This window comes from Coptis chinensis, chromosome 7 (assembly GCF_015680905.1).
Source record: "Coptis chinensis isolate HL-2020 chromosome 7, ASM1568090v1, whole genome shotgun sequence".
NCBI lineage: Eukaryota > Viridiplantae > Streptophyta > Magnoliopsida > Ranunculales > Ranunculaceae > Coptis > Coptis chinensis.
This window is the reverse complement of record NC_141462.1, coordinates 26,151,459-26,176,440: the sequence shown is the minus strand read 5'-3', so window position 1 is coordinate 26,176,440 and position 24,982 is coordinate 26,151,459. Positions and strand designations below refer to the sequence as shown.

The 24,982-nt window shown below is 34.3% G+C and overlaps 1 protein-coding gene and 2 long non-coding RNA genes across 3 annotated transcripts; 2 read left to right on the top strand and 1 right to left on the bottom strand.

The window, feature by feature from the left end:
• Nucleotides 1–1,512: 1,512 nt before the first annotated feature.
• Nucleotides 1,513–2,084, top strand: LOC147486837 (uncharacterized). The gene is made up of 2 exons (XR_015202117.1): nucleotides 1,513–1,653; nucleotides 1,850–2,084. It is a non-coding gene; the product is annotated as an uncharacterized LOC147486837 (long non-coding RNA).
• A 6,692-nt stretch (nucleotides 2,085–8,776) lies between these two features.
• Nucleotides 8,777–9,157, top strand: LOC147486836 (uncharacterized). Its single transcript, XM_086573866.1, has one exon. The coding sequence runs from the start codon at nucleotides 8,777–8,779 to the stop codon at nucleotides 9,155–9,157; it is 381 nt and encodes a 126-aa protein (XP_086429992.1).
• A 215-nt stretch (nucleotides 9,158–9,372) lies between these two features.
• LOC147486835 (uncharacterized) lies at nucleotides 9,373–11,270 on the bottom strand. The gene is made up of 2 exons (XR_015200914.1): nucleotides 11,154–11,270; nucleotides 9,373–9,723 (listed from the first exon to the last, which is right to left on the bottom strand). It is a non-coding gene; the product is annotated as an uncharacterized LOC147486835 (long non-coding RNA).
• Between the last annotated feature and the right edge of the window lie 13,712 nt (nucleotides 11,271–24,982).

Below are 24,982 nucleotides of genomic sequence, written 5' to 3'. Positions count from 1 at the left end.
CTTCCAAATTTGCCATAAACCTATTGTAAAGGTTATACTTAAATGGTCATCCTGCTGCCAAAGAGTTTGTAAAATCTCTGAAATCCAAGTTTTGAAGTCCACCATATTAGGTTCTAAAACCTTTTGGTGTAGGTTAAGACCCAACCAAACTGCCCTTGCAAAAAGACAGTGGATAAAAAGATGTAACTGTGACTCATCGGAATCGCAGAATGCACTACAATTGACTCAGCGCATTTCTTATGTTGTGGTCCAGCCGTCCAGAAGAACCGAGGTTGTTATACTCTTAATTGGAAGGAATTGGCTTCTGTTTCAGCTTGCGACGTATGGATTCCTCAAATTCAACTCATTGTGTGAACTTCGGCTATGGCCAGCAGAGTGTTGGACCCGTTCAGACTTCCTTTGTCTTTCTCTCCCAAAAAATTACCTCGCCTCAACACAAAAATTAGGGGATTTGGAATGATTTTATTCCATTCCATTTAGTTTTCTTCATTTAGGGGGGGATCCTATTTATTTTTGGAATGATTTTATGAAAATTAAATTTAGTTTTTTTTCATCCAAAAACACTTTTTCCCAAAAACTTGTTTTTGATAATTTTTTTTTTCGAAACACTTTTGGAGCTAAAGGCAAATGAACTCCCGGGATGTTTTAGACTTTAAGTTTTCTGATAAAATTTAGCGTAGAATAAACATCAATTTTAGAAAAAACTTTTTTCAAAAAGCCTAGAACCAAACTTCAAAGGTTTTTCTTCATTTGTAACCATGGACCCAAAATATTCCAATATTCGAAATAATATAGTAATAATATTTTGACTTTGCCTTTCTCTTCAATTTTTTCAACAATTTTGTGAGTGTTGGACAATATTATTGTTATGGAGTGGGAATATTTAGTTACCACATTCAAACGACAATCCCTGTCACACGAATTTGACTTTACTAATCCACGAAAGTACCACATTTCTACACCATACAAATTCATCAGCTTACAGTAAGGTAGTAAACCAATATATTCTATGAACTGTGACGTATGAAAAAAGTAGTCTTTTTGTGTCATGCCAAGATGATCTGACATGAACATGAGTAACTTTTTTACCTGATCAATAATCATGTTTAGCTAATTATAACAAGTTTGCGATAAGATATTAGTTGAAGTTAATTGTGATTAGAGTATGTCACTGTTCAATAATTAGGCCAATAATTCGTAAAGTAAGTCTGACCTTCTAAGAAAAAAGCTCACAAAACCACATAAAAGAAAAGAAAAAAGAAAAGGATATTTTCGTAAAATAAATCTGTCCTTATATGAAAAGGTCACAATGCCAAAAAACAATATAAACGCAAGCCGTCCATTTCTTCCCTACCTTTCCAAATATACCCTTGACAACTTCTACGAAGGAGTGAAGCAAGTTCAGACTCGACCGACTTGCGAAACTGTCTCCAGAATCCAGATTGGCATCAATGTTTGCTCCTTCCACGAACTCCTTTCAAACTTTCTCTTATATAAACTCTCTCTCTTCAACCATTTCCATCCCAAGTCTCATTTCACACTTTCCTCCTCTAAACAACAATTTCATCTCTAATATGGCAGGTCAAAGAACTGATGATTTTCAAGATTTCTTGCCAACCATGGCTCAAAAGCTAGGTGGGCAAGGTTTGATAGGTGAGTTATGTAATGGTTTTCAATTATTAATGGATAGAGATAAAGGGGTGATTACATTTGAGAGTTTGAAGAGAAATTCAGCTATGCTTGGGTTACAAGGAATGAGTGATGATGAGTTATTAGGTATGTTAAATGAAGTTAATATGGATGGTGATGGTGCTCTTAATCAAATGGAATTTTGTGTTTTGATGTTTAGATTAAGTCCTGAGTTGATGGCAGAATCGGAAAGATGTTTGGAAGATGCTTTGCAGCAAGAGCTTAATGATATGTCATATTGATCTTGTTGGTTTATTGTATTTCTAAATTGTTTTTTATTTTATCTTTGCAAATTAAGAGAATGTTCTTGACTTGTTAAAAGAGAGATATAAACATTTGAAATAATGGATACTGTGATACAATTTTCATTGGTATTACAATTATTTGACGATGAACTGCTAATTCTATTTCCTGGGCAAGTTATTAACTTAATATCTATCTTTTGCTCTAAAAATGTGATTTGTTATTTGTTAAAGGCGTGTTTTATGCGTCGTTATTATCCATATTCATGCACCACTTTGACCTGCAATTTGCAATTAATGTGGTTGGTTGATGGAAATTTGTTTGGCTGCAAGAGATATTGTATTACTTAACTATGATTAGGTGATACAAGTCATGAGATGGAGTACTTGTGTGTCTGCCTCTTATCCTATCACATGTTTTACTTGGCTACTGTTTGGTTGACATTCACACCTATATACTCATTTTTTATATCATACAAAAGAAAAACTAAAAAAAAAAATCATATACAAAATTTGCAAATAAAAACTTAAAAACAAATAAAAACTAATAAACAAATAAAAAAAAAAAAAAAAACTCTAATTAAATATTGAATACATAAGCACCCAATTGATTTATACAAAAACATCCAAAAAAAAAAAAAAAAAAAAAAATCCCAATTTGATTAATAATGTGAAGATTTAAACACTACTTTTTGGAGGAAAAAAAAAGTTTTAATGTGAGAAAATAAAAAAGGTGGAGAGAAAAAAAAATACATAAGATTTATAGTTCCATTAATAAGATTCCCATGAAAGAGAGAGAGGGAGGAGGAGAAAGAGATAGGGAAAACATTCTTTATGGTTTTTATTATTTTTATTTTTTTCTCTTTCATGGATAGAAAACACGTTTTAGTGAATCTGGACTTTTCCTTTGGATTTGCTTATCCACACTTTTGTGTTCCTGCAATTCAAGGGGCTTACTAGAGTATCCACGTTTTAGACAGACCAAACACCTATACAAGATAAACATGACTACCACGTCACCAATTCCTGAATATGGACTCTCTATTCACACTGCCAAACAGAGCCATACTCTCTTAAAAGATTAAAAAAAGCTGATTACATATTCAGATTTTCTTTCAGGGGCGGGTATTGGTACCCCATAAACGGGACTAGCATCTCTTAGACAAAAAGGAAAACAATAATACGCGAGATCTCATATTCCATGACAGGTAGTTGCTGTGAGATCGCACAATTCATGACATCGGGTTGCTGCGAGATCCCATATTCTACGGCAGGCAGTTGCCGCGGCATATTTTTTTTTGTGTTTTTTGTTTTTTTTCACTTCAAATTTTGCGTATTGAAAACACACGACATATAGATACCTCATTTTCTTCTTTAAAGTTTATTTATACACTTTAAGAACAATACCAAAATCATGACAAAAAAAATGTACAATCAAGCCATAATTTTACTATCTCGCGGCAAATATTTTCATATATTATAAGAAAATTTTGTAATCAAATTAATGAAGAAGAGTTTTGATAAACAAGCAAAGACTCCATTTTAGTAAACAAAATCATTTTGTGGCAACTAACTTTTTTTACGGTGGCTTTTAAAAAAAAAATTAAAAAAAAGAGACCCACGACACCTACCTTCCGTGGGATATGGGATCTCGCGGCAACCCGATGCCGTGGATTGTGCGATCCTACAGCGGCTGCTTACAGTTAGTATTTTTTATGTATTTAGTGAAGGGGTGCTAATATTTTTGAATTGGTCAAAAAGGTGCTAGTCCTATTTATAGGGGTGTCAATACCGCGGCCCTTCTTTTATTGATTAAGTTTAATCTCCATTCGATCTCCCCTATCAACCTATGCCACTGTTTGGTCGATATGGCGTACGCAGAACATCATATTTCGCAATGAGACTTTCTCCTTCCATAAGATGATTAACCAGATTAAAGTTGGTAAGTGGGTTTGGTTTTGCATTAACAAAAACGCCTGGGTTGCCCATAGAAATCATCATTTCTCCAACATGATATTCAACTGGGCCACAAGACTAGTTGACAACCTATAGTAAAGTGGATAGGGATGTCCAAACGGGTACCCAACCCGGCCCGAACCCAACTTTTTGGGTTTTGAATGGGTATCAGGTTACCTAAATCCGGACCGGTTTTTAGTGGGTTGGGTTTAGAGTCGGATATTTTGTTGAGAAGTGTGACAAAACCCTATCCTAACCCTATATTTCGGGTATCCATCAGACTCGGGTTCGAATTTCGGATAGAATAAAACCCGGTATAAATGAAGAAAGAAGACAATAAGAACTTTATTTGAATATATATATATATATATATAATAAAAATATATATATATATATATATTTATTATTTCAAGTTCATTAGAAATTTTTTTGTTTGCTATTGGTGGATAGAAGAAGAAGGAATAAAATAAATATATATATATATATATCAATAAATATAAATATATATATATATATATATATATATATATTTTAATTATCACTTATGAACTTTCGAACATAATTTTAATTTTTTGATATGATTTTAAAATAAATGGACTCGAAATGAACTATAGACACATCATGATCACGTGCAATTACTGAATTTTTTTGAAATCCAGACATAAATTTTTTCATAATCCAATATATTAAATAACTCATCATCGTAAACATGAATGAGATAATAATCAAAATATTTATCTAATTTATTCTTTTATATGAGATTAGTAGTATACAATTGAAACCGGATTTGGGGTTCGATTTCTGGTTTTTTTGCCCTTTTAATGGGTTTAGGGCTAAATTATCGGGTCAGACTCGGGTCGGTCTGGGTTTAGAGAGTGCGAACAAATCCTACCCTATGTATTTTGGTTTGGGTTTGGGTTCGGACAAAGTTCGATGCGGGTATTTTGTTCGGGTTTTGGGCGGATTTCGGACAAGATGTACATCCCTAAAAGTGGAAATCTTGTCACTCAATGAAGTTGCGCGTACCAGGGAGTGTTTTTATATATATTTAACTGTATATACTTGGCTTCTTCATTGTTGCTAGCTAGTGTGAGGATCTCCCTAACAGTAAAGCAGCCTGTACAGTGGGCTCTAATTTGTCTTTTACTTCTATCTTTTCATTTATCTATAAAATAATTCTATTTTACCAAATAAAAACAAAACAATTGCTCAAGATCGAGTCAAGAACAAAATTGCACCTTGTAATGTTTTATGGATCGATCTTCAGATAATCATGAAATCATCTCAGTGCCGCAGTTACCCAATGAAGTTGAAATATCATATCCCATATAATGTATTATTCCTCAGATGAGTTAAAGAAGTCTGTTTCTAGATGGTTTCCATCGAAAAAAAAGTCTATTTCTAGATTATAATTTTCGATGAAAGATTTGTGTGACTAAGTTTTGTCATGACAGGAATTATGAGTACAACAAAGTCTAATTATCAAGATTATACTCTTTTGGGTTATACCCCCAACCACTACTTGCAATTAGGATTACCTCTTCCAATGGGGGTGTAAACCATATAGAGTGGAAATTTTACACCCTAAATGTCAAAAAATCTCTTCCAATGGGGGTGCTATACCGTAGGTAATAGTATATTAGTTGATAGAGAGAGTGGGAAATTCCCCCTCTCGCTAATAGCTAATAAAAAGCCTGAGCGACACTCGAACAGACATCTGAGTAAATAAAATTTTAGACGTCACTTGGAGTGACGTTTCAACCGTTAACTCAAATGTTACTTCAAGTGACGTCCCATTTAAATTTGAACTCAAACGTTACTTCAAGTGACGTCCCATTTAAATTTGAACTCCAACGTCATTTCCTGCTGTAACGGGCAAAAAATGATTTTTTCCAAATTTCAAGTGCATAAACAGTATCACTTTTGTCTCTATTATTTTCCATTATAATTCTCTCCCAAGTTTGTTTTTTTTTGTTTTGTTTTGTTTTGTTTTTGTTTTTTTTTTTGTTTTGTTTTGTTTTTTTTTTTGTTTTTTTTTTTTTGTTTTTTTTTTTTTTTTTTTTTTTTTTTTTTTTTTTTTTTTTTTTTTTTTTTTTTTTTTTTTTTTTTTTTTTTCGTCAATGGATTCTCTACCTCAAGATGAAATTTCTCCAACACCCGCCAATAGAAAAAAAAAGAAACCGCCTATCGAATTTCACCATTAGTGAAGATGTGAAACTTTGTGAAAGTTGGCTAACAATTGGAGAAGATGGGATTATAGGTGTGGGTCAAACTTCGGGTAATTATTGGCAACGAATAACAAATGAGTTCAAATTGCGCAATCCCAGCACTCCACGCACCTTAGAATCAATCAAAGTGCATTGGCAAATGATTAACAAGGGTGTGAGCAAATTTGTTGGCTATATGGCACAATTGGAGAACAATCGTCCTAGTGGGACTAGTATTCAAGATATGGTTACTCTATTTTGTTGGCTAATGATCGATTAACTCTATTTGTTTTTAATTTTGTTTTTAATTTTGTTTTTAATTTTTTTTTTTTTTTTTTTTTTTTTTTTTTTTTTTTTTTTTTTTTTTTTTTTTTTTGTAAGATGGTTAGAGCAAGAGTAGCTTACCAAGATCAAGAAGGTAGCCCTTTTCCTTTTGGCCATTGCTATCTTATGCTTAAAGATACCCCCAAGTGGCATAGGTTAATGGAAACAAAGACAAAACCAAAGACTTCAAAGAAAATTCAAGGTGAGGGGTCATCGAATGTTAATAATTCACAAACTCTAATTTGTTTAGATGAAGATGTTAATGTGCTTATTATAACGACTAGTGATCTTATATGACCGGATGGCGTGAAGAAGCAAAAAGAGAGAAAAAGGAGAGCTAGTGAAGCAGCAAAAGTGGTTGAGGGGTTTGTTAACCATGTTGAGGTGAGAATGGAAAAACAAGACAAACTATTGGAAACACAACTTCAATCTAAGGATCTTGATCGAGAGTTGAAGAACAAAAAAATTGAAGCTATGGAAAGAAGAGAAGAAGCTAAAATTATGGCAATGGATCTTTCGGTTTTTCTGGATTTTCGACGTGAATACTTTGAAGCAAAACAAGTGGAGATTTACAAAAAGTGGAAAGGAGACAATTGAACAAGTGGTGGTGTGGGGGGTTGGGGGAGTTTGAGATGTAATATTTACTTGTTCCAGTATTTGTTCTTGATGTTTATTTACATTCCTTAAAATTTGAATCTAGTAGTAATTTTCAATTGGAGATGTTCTTTTATCAATCATTTCTTATATATATATTTCATAAAATCAAATATATAGAGTTGATAAGTTTAGATGTATTTTTCTTAGACTATGGTTGAGACTATGGCCTAAAATCAACAAATGAGAATTTACTTCAAAAAAAAAATTAATAAGACATGCAAGTTGTTTGGCAATTAATCACAAATCACTCTATTTGAATCTCATTGAAAAAATAAAACATTGATTACTTTAACCACACATTCTACTTGACTCTCATTGAGAAGAATGCAAATTAATGAGCCCCACCCAACTATCATTCTCCCAAAAAAATTTAACTAATTCATTGTCTCCACCTTCCAAAATTTATAAGTTAGACTTAATTCTCTTCTTAGCATTTCAACAATGTCAAGAGAAGATAAAATTGCTTTCAACCAATCTCTTTTTTGGAACAATTTATCTTCTTCATCTAGTAGTTCTTCTGAAGATGGAGAAATGGAAAATTTGGTTAATGATATGTTTCGTCCAAAAGTGGAAAATATCGTTAGTCCTATGATATCACTAATTCAAGAAATTGTTGAGGAGGGAGAAGAGACTTCAAAGCGTGGTGGTAGTGTAATGGGGAGAAACTATGTTCACCGTGATCGATTATATTGTAAGAACCATCTAAGGAGATTGTATTTTGTTGATAAGCCTATTTTTGATGATGGCTATTTTCGACGAAGGCATGTATAGTTCTATTTTTACTAATTTCGTATGTATATCATTTTAGCTTAGTGAGTTTATTTGTTTGTTTAAATTATTTATCATTTTGATGTAGTTTTTTATTTTATATTATTGCCACATTCTTTGTAAATTTTCTTAGTTATTTTAAGTGTGCATAGTTTCTATTTTAATCATTTTATTATTTTTTTTTAACAAAGGTATCGCATGCATCGCCATCTTTTTTTGTGAATTTTAGCTAGTGTCCAAGAATATGACTATTACTTCGTAGACAAGAAAGATGGGATAGGAAAATGGGGAGTGTCCGGCTTACAAAAGGTGTTGTGTGCGGTTCGTATGCTCGCACAAGGTTGTGCAGTAGATCTTACAGATGAGACCTTTATGCTTGGAGAAAGTACAGATATAGAAAGTTTGATGCACTTTTGTGATGCTGTGAATGGTGAGTTTGAGGAACCTTACCTAAGAACACCTACACAAGAGGATGTAAACCATTTACTAGAAGTGAATGAGGCACGTGGCTTTCCAGGCATGCTAGGGAGCATTGATTGCATGCATTGGACATAGAAAAATTGTCCGGTTGAGTGGCAAGGTTCACATAGGGGACATAAGAAAGAGTCAACCATTATTTTAGAAGCCGTAGCCGATCAAGATTTATGGATATGGCATGCATTTTTTGGTGTTCCAGGTTCCAACAATGATATTAATGTGCTCCATAGGTGTAATGTGTTCCAACCTCTTATTTCAGGTAATAAGAATATTAAAAAAATTTGCGCTCCATAAATTTATCACCACATCTTATATTTTAAAAATTGCATTTTTTGTTCAGGTGAATCTCTTGCTTGTAATTTCATTGTAAATGGAAATCCTTATAGTATGGGATATTATCTTGCAGATGGTATTTATCCGTAGTGGGCTACTCTAATTCGAATGATCAAATGACCAATGAATGCAAAAGAAAAGAACTTTGCCATATTTCAAGAGTCATGTCGAAAGGACGTGGAACGTGCTTTTGGTGCTCTCCAATCACGATTTGCTATTGTGTGCGGTTTGGCATGCTTTTGGAAGTGGAAAGATCTTGGACGCATAATGAAGACTTGCTTAATCCTCCACAACTTAATTGTTGAGGATGAGCGTGAAATTGGAGTTGCCAATTGGGACCCTCTAGAAGGAGATAGAAGATTTGCTTTGGAGCAACCAGAAAATGAGTATCAACATGTTCTTAATTTGGTTAATAGATTAAATATCATTCAAAATCGTGCAACCAACATTCAATTAACTCGAGACTTAATGGAGCATCTATGGGATTTCGCTGGAGAACAATAATTAGATTAAATCTTGTTTAATTGTGTTATGTTTAATGTGTTGGAGTGTTGGACTATGGTTTACGTACTTTAATCATGATGAATTTTAGCTTATGATTTATCTATCTAATCTTATTTTTATTGTTTGATGTCAATTGAACATCTTAAAAAAAATCGGCAGAGTTTCTTTTGAATATTTAAACATTTCATATAAGCACTTAAAAAAAATCGGCAGAGTATCATTTGAATATTCAACATATCATATAAGCACCTTAAAAAAATTTCGGCAGAGTATCATTTGAATATTCAACATATCATATAAGCACATGTACTATTACAACCAAAAATTCACACTGACATCAATTTGAAGTTCATAAAACTAGTACTCTTACAACCAAACAAATTTCTTAACTCTCTGCCACACAACACTAAACAAAAGCCTTCAAACTATTAGTTTATTTCCAGCAGGCTTCAAACTTCTCTACCATGGATTCCAGCCTTCAAACTTCTGTATTTCCAGCCTTTAATCTTCTTGGTGGCTGTTAGCAAGCATTTCCAGCATTTCCAACATTTCCAGCAGGCTTCAAACTTCATGCAGAGAAATACACATAAGTTTTAGTTAGCATCATACATGGAATTTGCTGGTATGTACATTTAGATCAAATAAATTTGCTCGAGAAGCCATTTTTTGCTCTTGTTTTGTTTTTACAAAGACGAGATGACAATAAATGCTTACAATAAAATAACTAGGAAATTCAACATAACCAGAAAAAGAATACAACAAACTACCTTAACAGTAAGACCTCAACTAGTGTACTTCCATTCCCTTGTGAGTTGTGACATCTTATATATCAAATAAAAAGTGAGTTGTGACTTGTGAGCATGCTTATATCTCTTATAATCTATGAAGTTAATCTGGGCGAATTCTGAAGAATGAAAATAATGGACAAGGGAAAAAAGTAATTTAGAATGTTCAGAAGCACTGTGAATCTAATGATTGCTATAAAGTATAAGAGAATTACTTCCTCTCCTCCTTGTCACTACTCAACAACATTTAAAGAAACAAAGAAAAAAACACATCAGAAGACAAAAGTTGGATGGCTGAGTAGTCTGCCTAAATCCTGATCCCGTTTCCAACTAAAGTGTTCAATCCCTTGTAAGCCAATGCTTCTTGTAAAATTAATTTACGACATATATCAGCTTGAAAATAGCCTAAGTAGACAAACCGGCTGTGAACCCGATGCCTGTTGATGGCAACCACAAGTCTCCATCGATGAACTCAGATACCGTGAAGTTAGTTGCCTGCCTTGAGTCATTGAGTCGATGATAACCTAACCACTTAACCCTACTAGTAACATTATACCCTGGACCATAATTCTCAAATTCTGCATAATAAAGGGATTCCAGATAATTTAAAGTGGTGTCATTCCAATAAATCCACCCCTCAGGTCTTATAGGGTCACTCAAGTAAGACTGCATGACAACCGCTTTTTTTTGAGTCTTGTTTCGGGCCGGCCTAAGTACGTATGAGTTGAATTCACGGAAGGAAGAAGGTCGAAATTTGCGGAAAAATTACAGAACTGGAAAGAAAAACCAGAGGTTTGTCCTGGTTCTATCCGCCCTTGTGCAGTTATTGTGTTCTTTTGGTCTGCGATGCCAAGTCTACGATGACAAGTCTTGGCATTACAGACTTGGCATCCAATTGCCTTGGGAACTATCTCAGTCCACAATAAAGCAATCATAAATACCAGATGACTAGTCTAAGTACAGTAATTCCAGATCTTGTGAGAGAAAACTAAAAATCAATTCAAGAAAGTGCAATCGCAAAGAGAAAATTGTAGTCCAACAAAAAGAAGCAAAAAAATAAAACAAGCATCAAACTCATAACCCACTCCAACACAATATAGTACCTAAAAATACCCAAATAAAAAATCCCAGCCCATGAAAATACCCAAACAAAAACACATGATGAATCAAAATATATTAGAGCTAAAATTGTTTGAAGTTTGTGCACTAACCAAAACTGAATCAAAAGCCTTAAGTTCTATTTGCGCGCCCTCTTTGCATCCTTGTATTTTGTGTCCCTGTATGAGTCTGAGTGGTCTGCAATCCAAATTAGTTGCTATTAAGTAAACAACAATTTATATGTAATAAAAAATATATACCAGGAGGCCTTTTCGTGCATTGCTTGATGTAGGCCTTATTACAAAAATATACACTTAATAAACCAAAATTGTACCGCCTAGCTATCCATGTATGCTTGACCAAAGTGTAGTCTAATATCCTCGAGCTCATGCTCTGCTATATTCCCCCTCGTCCTCTCAGCCTCTAGGTCCTTGAAACTCTGCCGAGATGTGTCAAGTAGAACTCGACGCATGCCATGTGTCAATCTCAATGACAAGGCATACATAGACCGTAGAGTATCCTATTTATATGGAAAAGTATACATTAGTCTATTGAAAAATTAAAATACAACAATTAACTAATTCGAGCACATAAAACTTACCACATCATGTTCGTTAATGCGTGGATCTAGCTATGGTAATACACTATTGTCAATAGGTGGAATCGCATAATTAACTACTTGGCCTTCTGATCCAACCATACATGCCGTCCAAACATTGTCTGTCAGGTCAACCCCCAACAACACATGAGCATCATATCCACCTGGTGCATAGGTCGCCTGTGAAGGCCCTGGGAATTGGAGGTCCTATCTTAAGGCCTTCGGAGTGACTAAATCAAGGTTGGATGCACGATAAACAGGCACCGGTAGGATGGACCCTCGAGAAACAGTAGCCCAATAATAGTTATAAGTACCATCATCTGCAGTGATAAAAGAACTAGCAAACAGCCAATGGTTCTCTCGGTACCACAATATCTGTGCAAGAGTGACATCTACAACACACATTTTTTCCAGTGGTGGGTGGGGGATACCAACCTCTCCTGTAAGTTGGCGCCAAGCTCAATCCCCAAGGTACCATGCTTTTAAAGTGCCTAGCGAAATGAAAACCACCCTCCTCCTACTCAAGTCCAAGGCATGGTGACAAGCATCCCAATAGTTTTGCATCGAACCATCCTCAACAAATGAGTCAAGCTCTCTCACCATTATGCATGACGTAATCCAAGGTGTCCATACGATCTTATTAGTAGTAGCCATCTCGATCTGCTGACGAGACAAATGAATACTATGTCTTACTGTTCCATAGTGTTTCTCAACTTTGTTTTTACCCCAGGCTTTTATCTTTGGAACCTCATCCCCGTTGTACAATGGATCTTGAATGGGGTTCAATGTATGCGCGTACTCAAACCACCAATACTATAGTGAAAATAAAATAATGGTTAGCATTCGTTAGTCAGTTTTACAAATTTAATAATACACAGCCTGCAGGATTAATATTTTAATTCGACTACATTTCAAAATATAATAAAAATTTAAGACATAATTACCTGCAAGATAATACTAAATCCCAATATTTGCCCCTTGCTAGATTTAGTACGCACAACCTCATCCATGCCTCTAAACAAATACGCATAAATGGCACCACCAAAGTCAATATCTTTCATGACCAACCTATCCAAAAGATCCATAACAAGGGAGAGGCGAATGGAACTTGTTCCTGTTTTGAGAAAAGCTTGACCAACCATATAAAATAGAAAAGCAAGTATGTACTCGTACTCGTGATCAGCCCCTGGGTCCCACCCTTTAGGTTTCTCCAAAATGTAATTCACATACCTATCTTCAAACCATCTACATTGTATCCCATTGCCTGTCCAATTAGATAGAGTCAACCTCAACGCCTTAGCCGGATCATCGTCTTTAAATTCTTTTCCAGGAAATAGCTGTTGCGCCGTTTCAAAAGTCTCATAACTGCGGTTAGATTGTAACAGTCTTCCTCTCCCTATACATAACCCTGTAAGCATGGAGAAATCTAATGGGGGTGATGGTGGCCTCTCCCCAAAGAAAGTGGAAGCTATGTGTGGTATCCCACCAACGCTAAACCAAGGCGTACATTAGTGCCTTGTCATTTTTCAAATATGGCACGTCTATGATACCACCAAACGGAGTCGCCAATATGGCATCACAAATTCGTATAAACCTCGGCTCCTTTCTACTCCGAAGAGCTTTCCAAAAAATTTAACTGATTCCCAAGAACAACGAATCAACCAAGGAGTTACACCTTGTGATTAGTCATTACATAAAAAAAAAAAAAGGTTCATTAATTAAAATAGTATATGATTAGGAATTCAAACACAAAAGTTTTCTTAGACATTTAAACAAACGATTTCTAATCATGTAAATCTTAAATAAAAATATACTAAAACTTACTTGGTTTTCAAGCACTCTCTTTGATACATGCGTTTTTGGGCTTCGAATCAGTGGTGGATGTTGTTGTGGATTCATAAATGGTGCAAAAACAATGCGTTCAAGTGTGTTTTCATCCAGTGTTTGAGCGACAAATTCGTCTTCTTGCCCTAAGTTTCTTACACTATTGTTGATTCTTCTTCGCGGAGATCTCTACCACCAAAAAAATGTTTGCGAGGAGGCATTGGAAGAGAAAAATGGAGAAGAATGGAGTTGAGAGGAAGACGAAGGAGAGTTTCGGTCTACTGGACTGTTTCTGTGTTTTTTTTTTTGCAAAACAATTGACACGTAACTCAAAGTGACATGCTTCTTAAAATAGAAGCGGGACGTTTCTTCAAGAAACATAGCAAAGGTGGGACATTACTTAAAGTGACATTTGAATCTATTAATTTCTCAAACGTCAGTCCGACAAACGTCCTTCCTTTAAAATACACTTCACTCATTTTGCCCCATTAGAAACTACTCAGGGTGTATATTTTTCTTAAATATATCATACAGGAGTGAGGGGTATAAAATCCTAGTGGCACCTATATGGAGCCTATGTGGGAGTGTAAAATTACACCCTCCATTGGAGATGCCCTTATAACTGAAATTAGGATCCCCTCTCAAATTGACCAGTCAGAAGGAGTTAACCAACAGTGGCAGTAAGTTGACTAGTCAAGGATCGTGAATTGTCCTAAATACCTTTATTATGTGGAAATTACCTAATTCGCCATGGACTATGAGTGTCATGTATTAGACACTGTTCAAAGGCTACAACACTATGTGTCGTGACATGTGTCCTTATCTCCTGATTCAGTCTAATGGTCGAAATTAGATACATTGCTAGAGTAAAAACCCTTTTCTCAAATAGTAGACCTATCCCGTCGAGTAACTTCGTCTTCCTCCTCCAGTTAACCTAAATCTCAAAAAAAATTCAAAACCATTTTTTGTCAATGAAAAATTGAAAGATGGGAGGTGGTGATGACTCAAGTTCCAACGGATGTGTCTTGTGTGACTCCAATACTCACAAAGCTGTTCAATGCATTTGGATGCATGTAAATTGCAAGAAATGCAATACAGAGTGCAACTTACTCCAAAACTCCAATGGTAGAAAGTACATTCAGTGTGAAACATGTGAAAACATTCATTTTATAGATGATTCTATTGGTCATTCAAGTTGTCGATTTGTAGATGGTGATATTGGCAATTCAAGTAAAAAATCTAAAAAAGGTGAACATGTTGCAGCCGATATTGGGTGGGTGCTTTACATGCGGTGAAAAAGATCATTGGTCCTATACTTGTCCATGGAAGAGATCCCCTTGTAGGAGGTGTCGTACGCCGAGATTGCTTTTGACTTCTACTAAAGCACAGAGCAAAGGCAAAATATTTTTGAGATGTGAAAATTGTGAGTCTTTTCAATGGTTGGAAACGGCACTTAAATGTTGTCGAGTTGAGAAGGTTGTTGAAGCAACGAAATTGCTATATGAAGAATCTCCTTGCAGTAGTTGATGATTCTATTAGTCCCCTGTTCGTTGATATAAAAAGGAGGGTAAAAAGAATTCTAAAATGAATAAAAAAACAAACTGGCATTGAAAGTAGAACCAACCTTTTCGGGTTATGGGAAGTCTTATCGAGTTCTTCGGCCTATACAGACTTAGTTTGAGTAACCGAAGCTGATGCTTTAGTTGTTGCAGCAACTTTGCCTTTAGTCATGGGTTTTTTACTAGTTGATATCGAAGCTAACACTTTAGTTACTTGTGAGGGTGCTGCCACCTATGTTGCTGATGCTTGTGAGGGTGCTGCCACCTGAGTTGCTGATGCTGATGAGGGTGCTGCCACCTGAGTTGTTGATGCTTGTAAGCTTTGAACAGTGTCCAATATGTGGCACTCATAGTCCATGGCAAATTAGGTAACTTCCACAGAAAAAGGGTATTTAGGACAATTCACGATCCTTGACTAGTCAACTGATGGCCACTGTTGGTTGACTCCTTCTGACTGTTATAATTAGGGTGTAGGGGGGGGGGGGTAACCTTACTCTTTTTGCATGATTATTGAAGTCTATAAATATTGGTGTTACTAGCTGTAACCAGACTCGATCTTAAATAAATGAATTATATCAATGTCGATCATTATGAAATTGGATCTTGTTCATTCTAAACAATTAAACAATTAGTATTAAGAAGTTGGAGGAAAGTCAGGTAACTGACGTGTTATTTCATTTGTTTTTGTAAAAAAGTTTTGATCTCCATAATTGGAAAATGCCTATAGCATGGCCCCAAAAGCACTAGTGCGGTGGGAGGACATTTTTGACATACCCTTATTTCTAATTCAACCATCAAAACCATTAGGACGTCTGCACAATATGCCTCGCCGAGGCTTAGATCAGCTGATCAATGATCATACACTTGGTTTAATCTTTATATATATATATATCCTTATGAAATTGGATCTTGTTCGTTCTAAACAATTAAACAATTAGTATTAAGAAGTTGGAGGAAAGTCAGGTAACTGACGTGTTATTTCATTTGTTTTTGTAAAAAAGTTTTGATCTCCATAATTGGAAAATGCCTATAGCATGGCCCCAAAAGCACTAGTGCGGTGGGAGGACATTTTTGACATACCCTTATTTCCAATTCAACCATCAAAACCATTAGGACGTTTGCACAATATGCCTCACCGAGGCTTAGATCAGCTGATCAATCTTTATATATATATATATTATAGTTCTACCCTCTTCAATTGAGGAAGCGTTTCTAGAGTGTCCACGTGTCATGACTAATTAAAAAAAAATTGAGATAAAATAGGAAACAAATATTTATCTTTATCCTTAGATATATATTATAGATATACCCTCACAGGGACTCCAGTTTTTCCTAAACTCTATTTACTAAATATAAAAAATTAGGATATAAATAAGGAAACAATCCCATATAAAGTTTCATAGACTCTCAAACTTTTCCTAAACACTATAGCTAATTATGAAAAAACAATCCCATCTAGAGTTCCACCGAAAACGATTTTTCTAAAACCCTTTTAATTTGATGTGCCATCCACTGTGTGATTTAAACATTTATTCATAGTTAAGGATTAAAAAAATCACAAATACGGCCACAATAATCACGACATATTCCAATTCCTTAGATATGTATTATAGTTATACTCTCACCAATCTATTTTTCGGAACACTCGTAGAGACTCCAATTTTTTCTAAACTCTAGTACTACTTATAAAAAAAGTAGGATATAAATAAGAAAACAATCCCATCTAGAGTTTTACAGAGTCTCTAACTTTTTCTAAATACTATAACTAATTACGAAAAAACAATCCCATCTAGAGTCTCCAACTTTTCCTAAAAATATAGCTAATTACGAAAAAAACTATGAGACAAAAAACTAAATTGCTAAAAACAATAGTTTACACCGAAATCAATTTTCCTAAAACCCTTTCGATTTGATGCGCCATCCAAAATGGGATTTAAACATTTATTCATAGTTAAGGATTCTAAAATCACAATTCTGGACACAATAATTAAGACATATTCCAATTAAATTTATGAATTTATAAATTTTCAACACTATGTATATATCACAATTCTGCCTATATATATATATATATATATACAACCCCACTCCTAGACAGACGTCCGTTTACGGACTTTACTTAAAAACCAAAATTTCAAAATATAATGTCGTGAAGGGTTTTCTCAAAACTCTCCCACTCGCTCCCTCTCTCCTATTCTCTTTCCAAACATAGAGTGACCTGTCTCCCCCTATGTACTCTCTCCCTCTCATGGGGTTCCTCTTTTCTATATTTCTCATTCTAAAATTCCGATTAAAAACGAGGTTGCAAATTCGTGTGTGAAGAATGGTGGAGAGATTGAAGAGAAACAAAAAGAAAGTCATGTGGAGAAGGAGCAAGAACATAAGATTGTTTCAGAATTTATCTCCTGGTTTTTGGTTGCTGTCGACGATTACCGCAGATTCATAAAATTTATCTCCTGATTTTGGTGTTTGTTATTTTGGTTGGAACTATGAAATCTGTGAGATGATGAGTGGTTCTATTCTATTGTCGTTGTTCGCTAATGTAATTTGGAATGCTTAGATTGATGAATTTAGAAAAGAAGTGTTAGTTTATAATACCTTTATTCTAGAAAAATGTTCTTTTGATTGTTGCTTTATTCTTGATGTATTTCGGGGTCGATTTGGGGTTTACAATGGGCCATACATATAAGAAAAAAATTGGAGTAGACTATCTGAGAAAGAGAACACCTAAACTTCAGCACCACTTGCATTTGCTATTTCATCATTCTTGTTTTTGTTGTTGCATTCTTTCCTTGAAGTTCCTGCACAAGAGAACCTTGCACTCATTGGGTTCATAACAAAGGCGGGAATGTAGTTCCAAGAGGTGCCACATTCTCTTGCAATGGATGCATCCCAGGGACTCTCAACTTGCAACCAGCAAAGTGATTACATGCTGCAAAGTTAGTATGGACTCTCAACTGGCATCACTAGGAGTTGTTTCCATGGAGACGGTTGGTAGCCCGCTTGCATTAATGTATAAAGCAATTGGCCAGTAGGAAAGATGTGTGGTTTGCCCTCTTCTCAGTCGGTTAGGATGGGAAGAATAGAGTAGCCCAGGTGGAATTTTGTATAAATCATCCTCATCCACAACTTTAGGTGCCCTATTACTAGGTAGTACTGTTCTTCAACAAGTAAATTTTTGGGTGAACGATGACAATTTCTAGAGGATTGCAATATTGTATATGAATTTCCAGAATTGTTCCATAGTCATTGGTTGTATATAGCACGCCTCTTATCATATGGGGCTAGATCGTTTGGGATTAATGGGTTACTTGTTGGATGTGTTTTGAGCTTCAAACATGTGCTTCCAAACCTTAACATGTTCTTGTTAATGAACTTCATACATGTTATGAACTTTAAACATGTTCTTCCAAATCTCAGTAGAAACTTCTAGCCATTATTGAAAGTGGTTGCTAGCTTGTAGCGTACACATGAAGACTTTCTTAATCTTAGTACCACCAATGTGCAGAAGCTACTATGCACTAATAAATGTACCTTACAAGTTTTTTTAACAACCATCCTTGGCAAATTTGCTATAAATACTTCTTTCTTAACAGGAGCAAGATCCTGTCAACAAACAGTATCTAGTCACTCAGTAGTATGTCCTAAACTCCTAATGCACCATTTGAGTGCCAAGCTCCCAATGCACCATTATGTCTTTAGAGTAAAGCATATATTTAGTAGTAAGGGACTACTGAACCGTACTAAATATACATCTAGGAAAAATAACTGAGCGGTCCTGGTAATTTTCCAAAGTGATGCCCTCTGTTGCATCCATCTTTGGAGGGACAATAACTACTACTAGGAAGTGCAATGTTGGCCCTGATGTCAGCAGTAGTTTCATTAAGTCGAACTGGGAGAAAGCCATGCTCATCTTTTACACATACTTGGCCACAAACTTCGCACACATTTTTGAGCTCACTGCATGAATGACATAACTCTGTCTTTCTAATATCACCGCATACAACTATCCACTTAACAACACAAAACGGATGTTTACAGATCATACAATCCCTGTCCCAATTCCCTTTTTTCAACCGAGCCTTCATGCTGGGGCCGAAGCACGATCGACAAATATTTGATATGAAATTGAAATCGAAATTGGCAGGTATTGTGCTCATCCTCCAAATTCAACTTTTTTAGTTTGCTCTTGTTTTTCCAATTAGATTTTAGCCTTAAGACTGCCAAGAAAAAAAATAGTTAGAGCCATCATTAATGCCATTGCTAAATTATATGAATCTGCAGTAATCGTCGACAGCAATAAAAAACCAGTAGATAAATTCTGAAACAGTCTTCTGTTCTTGCTCCTTCTCCACATGACTTTCTTTTTGTTTCTCTTCAATCTCTCCACCATTCTCCACACGCAAATTTGCAACCTCGTTTTTAATAAGAATTTTAGGATGAGAAATAGAGAAAAGAGGAACCCCATGAGAGGGAGAGATTACAGAAGGGGAGACAGGTCACTCTATGTTTGGAGAGAGAATATGAGAGAGGGAGCGAGTGAGAGAGTTTTGAGAAGACCCTTCGAGAGATTATATTTCGAAATTTCGGTTTTTAAGTAAAGTCCGTAAATGGAGGTCCGTCTAGGAGCGAGGCTATATAAATATATAATTCCGCAGAATAACGAGATTCAGTTAAAGTGGACGTTTGGATTAAATAAATTATATACCAAATTAAAACAAATTACATGTCGAAAATTAAATTATACCAAAAATAACATCGATCACAAAATATATAATAGAAAATGAAAAAAAAAAAAAAATAACGGCGAAGCAATAATGACAAATATTTAAAACATACATAATACTGAATGAAACTAACATCAAAGAAGTATTAATGGGGAACCGAAAACTAGATGCAAATGCATCAAACTAACCTCAAATAATATTTAACGGAAAACCGGAAACTGGATGCAAATGCAAGCATTAAACTAATCTTAAAAAGTAATTAATAGAAAATCGGAATATGGATACAATTGCATTAAACTAACCTCAAAAAATAATTAACGTGAAATCAAAACTTGGATGCAAATATATCAAACTAACATAAAAAAATAATTGTTGGGAAATCGAAAACTGGATGCAAATGCATTGAACTAACCCCTCAAAAATTAAATTACCGGAAAATCGAAAACTGGATGCAACTGTAATGAACTAACCTCAAAGAAAAATTAATTATAAATTGGAAACATGATGCAAATGCGTGGAACTATTCTTAAAGAATAATTAATGGGAAATCGGAAACCGGATGCAACTGAACTGAACTAATCTTAAAAAATAAACTGGATGCAAATGCATTTAACTAACCTTAAGAATAATTAACGAGAAATTGGAAACTGGGTGCAAATTCATTGAACTAACCTCAAACAATAATTAATGGAAAATCAGAAACTAGATAAAAATGCAACCTTATCAAATAATAAACGAGAAATCAGAAACTGTATGCAAATACATTAAACTAATCTCACAGAATAATTAACGGGAAATCAGAAACTGGATAAAAATGCATTGAGTTGACCTCAAAGAATAATTAATAGGGACTTGGAAATTGGATGCAAATGTCTTGAACTAGCCGCAAAGAACAATTAACGAGAAATAGAAAACTGGATGCAACTGCATTGAACTAACCTAAAAAAAAATAACGGGAATAGGAAATTGGATTCAACTGCATTGAACTAACCTCAAAATATAAATAATGAGAAATTAGAAACTGGATGCAAATGCATTGAACTAACCTCAAAATAAAGTTGGATTATATGTTGTGAGAATATTTCAATAAGTATATTTTTGCATTTAAAATGGTGTTTATCTTATCTCTTTCCGTATGATTGGAAACTCCTTGCTATTCAAATAGCTTCAATATATATGAACTTCGCCTTATTAGGCAATCTCACAAAAGTTCAATCAAACTTCTATTATTAAACAACAAAATGAAGTTGAAGGATTTTATCAAAGGTAAGTTTTTTTTTAATGGAGAGTGAGGTTTTCACGTTATAAGAAATTTGGATGAGTGATCAATATAATATTAATATATAATAGTTCTGCATATTTGTAAATATTTTGTAGAATAATTAATATATCAACACCCGTTCGTCCATATAGCGAGTCATTCATAATTTAAAGAATAATTAACGGGAAATCGAGAACCAGATAATCTTCGATGTTCCCACATAGAAAATCAAACATAATTTATTTTTTATGTCATGTTTGCAAGGACACTACAGATGGATTAGTAGAAGTTGGTATTACACACCACATTGGATAATTAAAAGGAAATCGAAAACTGGATTCAAATACATAACTGAGCTCAAAGAGTAATTAACGGGAAATCGAAAACTTTATGCAAATGCAATAAACTAAACTTAAAAAGTAATTAACTAGAAATCAGAAATTGGATGCAATTGCATTAAACTAACGTCCGAGAATAACTAATGGAAAATTAGAAATTGGATGCAAATCCTTGATAAATGTTTAACGGAAAATCGTAAACGGTATGCAAATACATCAAACAAACCTCAAATAATAATTAATGAAAAATTGAAAACTGGATGCAAATACATTGAACTAAACTCAATAACTAATTAACAGAAAATCAAAAGCCGAATGCAACTGCATTGAACTAACCTCATAGAATAATTGGTGGGAAATCAGAAACTAACTGCAAATATGCATTAAAATAACCTCAAAGAATAGTTAACGGAAAATCAAAAATCGGATGTAATTGCATTGAACTAATCTCAAAGCATAAATAATCAGAAACTAGATGCAGATGTATTGAACTAACCTTGAAAAGTTATTAATGGGAAACCAGAAACTGAATGCAAATGCAATGAACTAATCTCAAAGATTAATTAATGAAACATTGAAAAATGGATGAAACTGCACTGAACTAATCTAAATAAATAATTAATAGGAAATTATAAATTTGATGTAACTGCATTGAACTAACCTCAAAAAATAATTAACGAAAAATTGAAAACTTGATGCAAATGCATTGAACTAACCTCAAAGAACAATTAACATAAAATACGAAATTGGATGCAACTACATTGAACTAACCTCAAAGAATAATTAACGGAAAATCAGAAACTGGATGCAACTACATTAAACTAAAATTAGAGATTAACTAACGGAAAATCAGAAATTGGATGCAAATGCATTGAAATAACCTCAGAGAATACACTACACCATAACATGCAATTTGCAACGGCAAAAAACCGTTGCTAATAATTTTCGCAACGCTTTTTAAGCGTTGCAAATATGGCGTGGGCAAAGTGTTGGAAATTTTTGCAACGGTTAATAAGCATTGCAAACAGAAATTTCCAACGGTTATTAACCATTGCAAACTGAAATTTCCAACGTTTATTAACCGTTGCAAGAAAAACTTTCCAACGATTTTTAAGCGTTTCAAATATTATTTGTAACACTTGTTTATGCCTGTTTTGTACAAAATTTTAGCAACATTTTTAAATTTGTAATGGTTATGAACCGTTGCTGATGGGTTGCAAATAAAAAAAAAATCTCATATTTTGTAGCAACCAACTAAACCTGCCCCATTTTATTAGGATGCACTTAACCTGCAAAAATAACACTACTTGTTCTATATTGAAACAAACATCTCAATTCCATGATAAAAGTCTCCATTGCCTTTTCATACCATTTGACAAGTAAATAATAACAAACACAAGCAAAAGACTAAAAAAAATAGGATATTCGTTAAACCATGTATGCAATATAACTTCAAAATATTTTCTAAGAGTTACAAATTCATATTTACAAATAAGGGTAACATATTCAATACGATTTTCCAAGCAATCTCGAATCATTACAATACCAAGTATTGGTGATGGCTTCACTCACTATAAATCCTAATGCGGCTCCACAAAGTCCATCTAATTCCTAAAAATTCACAAAACAAATAATGAACTTAGAAATACAATAGTACTAATTAAACTCATGCAATTAATTAAATATTTGAAAATTCACCTAAAAGATGTAAGAAGTTGAACAAATGAGAAAATGGAGGGTGGAATTTTAAGCTTTTACCTTGACGAGCTTGAGGTGAGCATGATCAATTGATTGGGGAGCAATTATTTTGGTTTGCTTCTTGCTTTTCCCTCCATCAAATTGATACCCTACATAACACACTGAACAACACATTGAACGACAATAAAATGATCTATCTAGATATTCTAAAAGGCTTTGAAACACTTTATATATAAACAAAAACACCACTTCTATAAACCTAACAGTGTGACATTGAAGGGATGACTCTAGACTTAGAGTGTGACATTGAAGCTTTACTGTTACATAAGGAGGAAATGCATAACGAAGAAATATAAACCAACCTAAGGAGGAAATGCATAATGAAGAAGCATAAACCAACCTAAGGAGGAAATGCATAATGAAGAAGCATAAACCAACCTGAAAACTCTCACAGCTCCCCTAGCTGAGATGACCTTATGAGAATTCTACAAGAATTTAAAAGCTAAGGTTTCTTTTTCGATGCTAAGTTTTTGATACAAGGTGTAGAATTTGTGCTTCTTCTTGAAAACTAGAATGGTTATTAGAGTTATTCACCAATCAGCAAGTGAATTCAATAATTGTTATTATTCCTTCTTCTTGATTGAATTTTCTCAAGGCATCATTTCTTCCAATACCAACTGTTAGTCTTTCAAAATACATAACAATCCAACAAAATCTAGCACTATGTTAACTGGTTTAGGTTAATTATCTAAGAGAAATGGCTACTCTCACCTCACCTTCAGAAAAAATAGATTCAAAGATGAGAAAACTTGAAGGACAACACCTAGGACCTATCTCGAGACGTCACACTTTAATTCTAATGTCTACGAGAGCATGGGTTGTAAACTTATAACGTGAAGTGATAAGAACTTAGAACCTTAACTATGGGCATACAAAAAAAAAATGTATGTTTAAGGGCTAACTAATCAATCTTTAAACCTTTCTATATCTAATATAATTCAATCTAAAAAAGACCACAGCTATTACTCTTTTACAATTTTCTAAGTCCGAACAATATACGAAAGGAATCCTTGTAATTGCAAAAAAACAAATATATGCATAAAAAAAAACCTGAAACAGAGATTGCCGGAATCCTTCCAACTTGGTTAGTTGGCCACCTTCAACAAATTTGAAGAAGACTTGCATAATGAAAAGTGCTAGGACTTGCAGTACGTAAACTATTTTTTCTTCATAAAATTGGCTTTATGCTCTCTAATTCTTATAAGTACTAAGGACTTCTCGATATTGATTTAAGTAATAATAAAAAAAACTTTTGAAAAAATAAATTGATAAATATTTAAAAAGAGTAGAACACATAAGACTGGATCTACGTACTCTGGAGGACCTTGTAGCTTCTACTTCACTATCGAACAACCCAAGATATATATACTTGCAAACAAGCGTCGTATTCTCAACGATGATAACACGGTTTCCATGCATACATACTGTGTCCAAGAACCAAACAACCCCATAACTAGAATATAGCGACTTAGTTTTAAGAGCAAGCAGTCTCGAAATTAGGCCTAATAGCTACATTCAGACATTATGTAAATGTATGGCTAAGTCGAGTCGAAGATTTCTTACTTCTTGCCTAGGAACTGTCCCATACGAGCTTCCCAACGACCACATTTGTGAAGTGTGACACCTCTATATTTGGAGCTCCCCCTTGCGAATCCAGTGCTATGGTGGCAAAGAATGTGGACAAATTCTTCCTTGGTCAAGTTCCTTATCTGTTAATGATCAAATCGAGTTAAAATAATTTGCTAATTACAAAACCCTATGGTAAATGAAAAAAAAATAAAGAACCCACTAGCAGATCCAAGCCATGCACCCCAACTGTGATTCTTTTCATACAAATATTCTTCATACTTTTGGCATAACACCGATTTTCCCATTAG